Source organism: Hemitrygon akajei, chromosome 11 (genome assembly GCF_048418815.1).
Source record: "Hemitrygon akajei chromosome 11, sHemAka1.3, whole genome shotgun sequence".
Taxonomy (NCBI): Eukaryota; Metazoa; Chordata; class Chondrichthyes; order Myliobatiformes; family Dasyatidae; genus Hemitrygon; species Hemitrygon akajei.
The window spans coordinates 46828570-46837827 of NC_133134.1; the positions used below are offsets into that span (position 1 = coordinate 46828570).

The 9258-nt window shown below is 36.3% G+C and overlaps 1 protein-coding gene across 1 annotated transcript in view; it reads left to right on the plus strand.

Annotated features, from left to right (window-relative positions):
* Window positions 1-4701, plus strand: part of prr35 (proline rich 35) — a 68831-nt gene extending 64130 nt beyond the window's left edge. The window contains exon 3 of the mRNA XM_073059895.1: window positions 3380-4701. Coding sequence (XP_072915996.1) covers window positions 3380-4361 — 982 coding nt within the window. The 3' untranslated portion in view covers window positions 4362-4701. The remainder of the gene's footprint in view (window positions 1-3379) is intronic.
* Window positions 4702-9258: the final 4557 nt, after the last annotated feature.

The window sequence follows — 9258 nt, forward strand, 5'->3', positions numbered from 1 at the left end:
GCTTTAGCCCATGAAATATCTATCTATACTAATCCCCTTTACCAGCATTTGCCCTTTGGCTTCTATTCTCTAGTGATTCAACTGTTCATCTAGATGTTGTGAAAGCCTCTGTCTCTACCGCAAACTCGGACAGTGCATTCCAATTTACTACCACCCTTTGGGTGAAAAACTTCTTCCTTGCATCTTCTCCAAACCTCTCTCTTCTTAGGCCCATGTCCTCTGCTTTCAGATACTTTTACAATGAGAAACATGTTTACTATTGCCTACTCTATCTAGTCCAATTTTGTCAACTCTTTCATGTCTGCCCTCAACAAACACAGCCTATCTAGTCTTTCCTCATTAGTGAAACACTCCCTCCCATACAAAATCTTGGTGGATCTCCTTTGCACACTCCCCAGTGCAAGCACATCAATTTGATACTGTGGCAATCAAAACTGCATCCAATATTCCAAATGCGGCCACACCAATGTTCTGAGAAGCTATATCATGACTTTCCTACTTCTGTTATTTAGTATATAAGAGGGAGCAGGAGGTAGTGGAATATCCCTCAAGACAACAAGGAATAAAGATTCTCTTTTTAAAGTTAACAGGAAAATTTTAAATGGAATTTACATCAAGTAATATTTCTAAAGAACCCTCAGGTACAATAATATCTCAAGCAGGCAGAGGACAAGGATACAAATGACATGTTGAAGGAAACAGAGAATAAAAGGTTTTTTTTTGAAGGGGAGTAAAAGCAAAAAAATGTGAGATAACAAGATTGAGCTGCAGGGAATACAGCATGGACACTCCAATAAAAGAACAAATGAACAAGGTGCAAAAAGCAGGGTAATTCATGAAATTTACCAAAGAAAGAAGTAGATAAATGGATGAGCAACCTTACTAATAATTAACAACTTGAAATTACTTTTTATTCTTGATAATCTGGATTGTAGTTGCTGCATTTCAAGATGAGCATTTCTGAGCAAATAACTTCCCAATATGAACCACAGCTTTAAGAAAAACATGGTTCAACATGTTTGAAGAACAGGTATTTAACGGGGAAAATCTATAAGAAAATTAAAATAAAGGAAGGAATTTTCATGGCTGCCTGCCCGTTGCCATATTTTTTTCAGCAATGATGCAGCTCCAGACAGAAAACACAACTTATGCAGCAAGATTTTCCCATTTTCTCCATGGCACCTACCACTTCTATACAATTTCAGACAAATTTTAATAAAGGCTTGATTTTGTTCCATCTGCTTACCTTGATGCTACTTTACTGCAAAAGTTAACATTATCCATGAAAGTAATGTATATAAATTTCAATTGTGAACTGTGAATCTTACCAACATAATCGTTATCTGTAATATAGCACCAAAACTGAACACACATTGGCAATTTTTCTCTCTGCTTTTTTTTAATTTTATTTTCTTGCAGGGCACCAAGTATCTCCAGATAGGAGAACAGATCAAAAGACTAAATGGTAGATTTCTGTCTCCACGGGCTTGCTTGTAATGTGTTGCATATCATTTATTGAATTGTGCTCATTCGAATTCAATTGAAATCATTGTGACTTAATATGGCATAAGAATTTTTAGAAACATTTTTAATGGGTAAAGTGTTAGAGAGAATCAACAGTTTATTTATATACTACTATTTACAATCTTAGAATATCCTACAAAGTATTTCATGTCAAATGGAGCCTCAAAGTTCCCATTCTCAAAAACAATTAAACTAACCAGGTAACCTGTTTTAATGATATTGAACAAAAAATAAATATCAAATGGCAAAACAGATTTTAAAGAATGCAATGGAATTATTTACATCTAGCTAAGGGATCAAATGTGTCAGTTTTGTGTCTCAGGAAGACTTCATCCTTCAATACTGCTAGACTGCTTAATCTAAATTTCATGTCCTCTAAAGATCAATGAATCATACACTCTGAGTTAAAGACAAATGTTTTATCATGAAGTGAAGTGAGACAATGAAACATTTTCAGATTTGGAGGAATACTAGAAATTCTTAACCCAGCTTAGTTTCAGAAGACACAACAATATTAAGTATACAGATCACTGAGTAGTGAGCAATATTATCTCCATTCCAGCATTCATGATATTCTAATTTTTTTACATATTCATTTTTAATGAAAACATGATCAATGTGTAATACAAACACAAGAAAATCTGCAGATGCTGGAAATTCAAACAACACACACAAAATGCAGGTGGAACACAGCAGGCCAGGCAGCATCTATAAGGAGAAGCACTGCAGTACTTCTCCTTATAGATGCTGCCTGGCCTGCTGTGTTCCACCTGCATTTTGTGTGTGTTCAATGTGTAATAATTTCCTTGTCATTATATGTGAGTAAAATCTCATTTGGTAGAGGTGCAGAATGGGTGATAATTGATTGTCTGTCATTTAACTTGCCCTGACTTCTTCCCTGTTAATGCCGCTTGAAATACAAATAGTGGGATTTCCCATTGTCAATATCAATGCTCCCAGTCCTGCCTCATCCACTTCAATGAAATGGATGAATGGAGTTGAGAGGAGAGGGTCAATAATGGAATGTAGATTTGTTTCCCAAATTTATGCTCACATCCAGCACCAATTTGAAATCAGCAAAAGAAGATTCAGTATAATTAAGGTCTGTTGAAAGTTTCCAACCTGAATGCCCAGATACTGACCAACTCACACAAACAAAGCTGACAATTATATCCATGAGTTACATGTGAAATGTCACTTTAAAAAAAGATTTGACTTGTATTAACCCTCTTATATCCTGTACAGGACAATGTAAAGTGTTTTAAAACCAAATAAACTATTGTGATACCATTGCCAGGATATTCAAAGCAAACATTTCAAGCAGATAACTTGCTTCTGTGATGTTGTTTAATGGAATGATATTGGTCAGGTCACCTGGGTTAGCTCTCCTTCAATATTATACTATGGGATTTTATATACACACACCTGCAAGAACTGATGAGATTTGGATACATTATCCAAATGACACACTATCACTTGAGTTTTGAGTCTCCAAAGTGGGAACTGACATCACGTGACTAGCTCAGTAGCAAGTTTACTACCAACAGAATTACACTTGACCATTTTTTAAAATATGAAGCAACTATATTGGGTTTCTGGGTTGCAGTAGTCAGCTTACCAGTAGTTAAAATGTAATTTTGCAAGATAATTTGTAACAATGGATTTAAAAGAAGATTTCACTGCTCCTAAATTACTTACTTGCTGGTCTTAGGCAGCAGCTTGTTTTTTTATTATATTTTACTAATTAGACAAATAAGGAAAATATGCAAAAAACAAGACATAGAGTTAAGATGTTCTGTTCAGTTCAAAAATTTGATTTCCTTTGCATAAACATAACTTCAAATTTTTTCTCCAGTTCAACACGTTACATTGAGAGCATTTCTTCACCTTACCGAAAGATACTTCCCCAATGGAGCTCAGAACCTGAGGAAGTGAAGAAAGAAAACACAAGAAGTAGCCCAGAGTTTAGACGATTGTCCCCAGCTGCATCTTCCCCTGGAATTAACAGCCTTGGCAATTCTGGTAAAAACTCAGACTGCCTTCAGATTTACAAAGAAAAGAATGGCCCAATGGTGTTGATAAATGATCTCTGTAAAGTGATTCATGAATATCAAGATGTTGAAGAACAACTTTGCTTTGTGGATAGTGAAGATACACCTGGGCAGAAACAATTAAGAGGGCAACTAACTAAGATTAGGAAGGAATTGTTCCAAATTCGTCAGGCATTGGAAAAGACATCCAAACAACATGAAGGACCCTTGGACCTTTCAGTCAAAAAGTCATTAGATGGGATTGTGAGGAATCATAAGAACATTGGCTACTCAGAAGATACATTTGATGATTGCGACATGCAGCACAAAAACTTGGAAAGAGTGGAGCAAATGGATAGCAAGTGTATTGAAAACACAATCAATAAGGTGACGGCATCACAAAACTCTTTTGCCAACACTGAAAATAGGTCGTTAGATTTATGTGTGAAAGTGCACAAGTTCGAAGGGCTGAGAACTTTTTCAGAAAGGAGCGCAGGTACACCTAACAAGGCAGAGATGATTAAAATGACCAGTCCTCAGCAACCAAGAAGCAGTTTAATGGAGACAACATTTATAAACAGAGCAACAAAATGTGAAGCGGACTCCAGTGTACCTCTTACTGTTGACGGAAAATTCAGCTTACAGCCTAGTCATCTGCTTCCGGTAGCCGAGGAGAACTGCACCAAGAATGAGACCTTGAAAAGGCCACTAGCAGGTGAAAATCAGAATGAGGGGGAAAAGTTGTGCATGCTCAGCCCTTTGGTGGCAGAAAGGTTAGGATCAATAAAACAGAATAGGATCATATAAATCCAGCAAGGTGTAGATGAAAGCACTATGACTAGGTTGGTAATTAGAGAGGCTAGCCTAATGAACACCCAGCACTAGTACAGATCAGTAGAATATCTGAAATGAACTACAAATATGTTAAAATTTGAATTATATCAAACAGGAATTAGTAGAGTGCTACTTGTTAATTAAAGTAAAACACTCAAGCTTCCAGAAACTGTGATTTTATATATCGTATACATCACAATTAAACTGCAGTACATGTTCTATATTGTAGGGTAAACATCCAGTTACTTTGATCTTTTGCATTACTGAACACAGGTATATTTGATAAGTTTATAACCATTATAATTTCTCAATTTTACCCTTTATTCATGCACATGTATAGAAGTTTGCATATTTTGGTGAAATTATGAGGCAAAGACTGTATGGCATCTAACATGTTTTCGGGATCTGAAATAGGTGCCACAAAGTCACATTCAGGAGGGGGGTCAACAAAAGGATGGAGCATGCACGCTGCCACAACAGCTTTCTGTGGTAGACAGTGTCATATCCCTTTATCTGAATTCATTCCCATCATCAGTGACTGTATTCATCCAGCAAATCATGGTGTGGGTAGTCAGGAATCAAATTTTAGAGGTGGTTGTTAAAGAGATCATGCTCATTACTAAGGTAATGGCAAGAAATTATGCAGGGCTTGTCAGCGTTCTCACCAGATGCCAACTCCTCACACACCCCTTGCCCAGAACATCAATAACTTGCTCTTTAAACAGAGGCAGCATGCAGAAACCTGCAGCAATCCACTCCTTGTTGTTTGAAGTGATCTGCCCATTAGGACAGAATGGCACTCTAGTTTGTGAAAGCAGGCAACAATGTACAGATGCCAGAAAATAGATGCAGATTTAATGAGAGAAGCTGAAGGATTTGAAGTGTGCCACAATGATTTATAGGAGAGTGTTGATATTTAACAGTAGGAATGGTGGAGCAACAGATGGGCAATGCATTTCATAAGCTCTGTATTATTTTATATCTGTTTTTATATTATAAGCTCTGTAAACTCAGTGGTTTGGAAACCACCATTCAGTTGGACCAAGCAACTTTCCTGCAAGTCTTCCTGAGACCTGGTGGACTAAGGGTGTTCCACTTACCTTCATCAAAACCTCCAGTGAAATGCTCAAGCATTGAAGAGGGATTGCACCTTCACCTGCACTGGCTATTATCTACCATCCTCAGCAAAAGTAACTTTGTCCGTCTGTCTTCAAGTAATGGCAGGATTGCATGAAAATGAGCCCCGTGAGCAAAGTTCAACTGGCAGCCTGCATATTTTACTTTAATTGATAAGTTCCACAAATGAGTCCTCTTTGTGCACTGTGATATATTTGTTCTATGCATGAAAATGTACTCTATCCAAATTCTACTTCTATGTCCTTGAAAATGCCTACTGTATATTGGCTTTGAAACACCAATAGTTCTGTAATTTTCAGCCTCCAGTATTTAATATATATTTAATACATAGCATGCAGCGAGTGTTTATCAATGGGAGCTGAGTGGCTGAGCCATCCTAAATAATGCTGGTAATCTCTCTGTCTGTTATTTGTGCTGGTCAGTTTTCATAAATACCTTTCACTCCAGTTTCACTAAGAACCGAGTGAAGAAAGACACTGCGAGCTTGCAGTAACTTACTCACTTTGCTGCCGATACAGCAGTGAAGGAGACTACTTAACCTATTGGGAGCCACAATAGATTATTCCATTTGTCTCCAATTGGTGATTATAATCACAAAGTGGCTAAGGAACATTAATTTTGTTCTTGGGTATCACATGTTTGCTATTGCGTTCACATTAAGAATACGTAGCTAACAGTAAACTTGTTTCTTGAAGACATACAAGACATTTGTTGTTTCTTGATACAAGACATCTTTCAGACTGTATGCAATTATTCAGATGCCCAATTATAATTATGCAATTATAAGAACATTGCCTAACTCTCAGATATGAATGGGAGTGTTAGGACAAATAATAGCAATTCCAACTGGAATAAGGTAACAAATTCATGTTTGAGTGATGCTTCTTTTTAATATATGTTGTATATTCAAATGCGTTTGAATGTCATTCACTAATTTGCTAATTCGGAAAATATAGATCTAAGGGTATGTAAGATTTCATTTTTAAGATCCTTTCTTTGTCCACAAGTACTGTCTTATAATTTAAATTATTTATTCTTTCCACAAACATTTTGTCATTCCATTTGTTATGTAGAAAGCACTATGATATAATATTAAAAACTGTACATTTTACAAGAACATAGATTATGCTCCCACTCTACAACTTCTTAGGATGTATTTCACTACAGTATGTCATTGTAGACACCAAAAAGGCACTTTATGATTAAAATATTAATTGAAAAACTATTTATTCATGTAGTGTAATTAAATTTGATTTTGTATGTTAATTTTGATAGATTAAGCATGCTCTGAACCTATAACATATAAGAATTTCAACACATTTTTTACTTCTTTGTTGAGTAGCAATTATTCCATGTCTTATTTAATGGATAGTTATATCTTACTTTGTGATTTTAACACTGGTAAATAAATATGAGAAGTGATAAAAACCCTAAACATGGGATGGCAATGATAATGTTTTTAATCTTTGTACTTCTACCACTTTTTAAAAATGTATGTAATAATTGTTTGCATGGACAATTTCCCATAAAAAACAGAGAGAAGATACTTTCTACACAAAGCGTTAGAAGAAAGAATCCCACTGCCCCCTATGTTGTGACTGATAAATGTCCTACCAGATGGAGTGCACTCTCATAACATTTAATTCTATTTTATTATATTTAATTCCACACAGAGACATTCATGGCTTTTTCATTCCTGTAGAAATGATGTGTTGTCATGCTGCTATCTTGCAAAATTGAACCATAAGATAATAAATTTGATATTATTTTTCTTGCGTTACTATCTCTGGCTGCCCACCACCATTTGTAACCGCATTTACTTGTAGGAACATCAATATTTTTAGTGTTTTGGGCACAGTGTTTGCCACAAATACTGCAGTAAGCCTTGAATAAATTTGAAAACGGAGGGTTTAGACAGGATAAAAAATGACAGAGGTGTTTGTAATTTGCGCATATTGCGTCCATCGGTATTTGGCCCAGGATTCAAGTATTCATACTCAGGAACACCTCTTTAGCAAGTGCTTTATAAGTTATACTTTACAGGTAGAGAAAGTGTCGCTGAGTCACACTGAGATCTTAATTGTATCCAAACACATGTCAGCTGATCATTCCCGTGAATATTCTTGTAGCGTTGCACCTCTACATAGCTGCAGTGTATACAGCAATCACTGATGACTTTCATTACATTATTTAGACCGTTAGTCCTTTGGTGAGTTGAAAATAGATGGAAGTTTTATTTTGGGGGAAATAATATTACATTGCACATTTTTCTACAGAAAGACGTAAGTAGGTTTGAACTTTCACTGCACTAGAAGTACCTTTGCATGTGCAGAGACATGAAACCAGTTAAGTAGCTCTTTCAGCAAGCCAACATGATTTTAGTGAGATGAATTTCCTAATTCTGTGCTCTCACACTCTATCATTATGGTCGATCTATGCTTTCTGGTTAATTCTTCAACTATAAGTTAACCTTTATTGAAATCACCTATTCCTAAAACTTAATTCTCTAAAAGTATACTGACAACACCCAGCACCACCTCTCTCAACCCTCAAACTTTCTGATGTTATTTAAACTGCTTTCTCAACACAGAACCATCATTTTCCTCTATCGTGTGTTGAGATCAACAAAGCCATTATCTTTGGCTGGCTTCATTAAGTCTCTGCCAGATCTTAGCCAACTTACCATCCTTGGCCAACTTTTCAAATTTAGCTGGAGTATTACATCAGCATCCAAAGTGATCTGGACCCAAGCCGCCAGCTACATATCTCTACATCACCAAAATCAGCCAAAGGCACAAAGACAGCTACATCTAATAGATAGATATTAAAAAGTTCTTAAAGCAGGAAAGAAAATCGGAAAGGTAAGTTTAAGGAGGGAATGCCAGAGCTTAAAGCTTTAGTGAGCAAAGGCACAGTAACAAGTAACAAGCATTGGGAGTGGCAGATGGTTGGTAAAATAGCTGAGATCTAGCAGAGACTTTACGACGCCAGCCAAAGATAATGGCTTTGTTTTTTCCTCAACACATGATTGAGGGAAATGATGGCTGTGTTGAGAAAGCAGTTTAAATAACATCATATGGTTAAAATATGAACCCTACCTCAACTTGTGGCTGAAACTTTTTTAACTACTCTTATGTTCTCCAAGCCAGCTTCTGGTTACTTATTATCCATAAACTTAATCTTATCCCAGACTCTACTGCATATGTTCCGACTCATATCAAGATCTATTCACTTAAAACCCTCTGCTTGTTCATTATTATTGGTTCCAGTCTCAAAAATACGCCATGTTCAGATCCCTCCATGGCTTCAGTGTTTTGCTGCCTTAAAGGCACGATTTAATTTTAAGCTATTATTGTTCTGTGATTGCTGAAAGCCTAAATTAGTGTTTGGGGGGGTGGGGGGGGAGGGAGTTAGGAGCAGTGCGCGTGTGCTGCAGCAAATTACAAATTAATATAAAAAGATGAACAGGGAAGAAAACAAAAAGGATTATGGGAGTTTAAAATAATAAACCGGCATTCTATACAAGCTCATTTTCTCAAGGACTGCTTTTAGCCAGTGGAAATATACAGACAGCTCACTTGAGCAGTAAGTCAGCCTAATGCAACCTAAATGAAACTGTAATGTTTGAATAATTCAGAAATGTTCATTCTAATGTATTTCCCCTAAACTATTTACAGAGGGCTATAATGCACCTTTCCTAACTACTTAAACTGCATATCAGTTAGATCTGAAA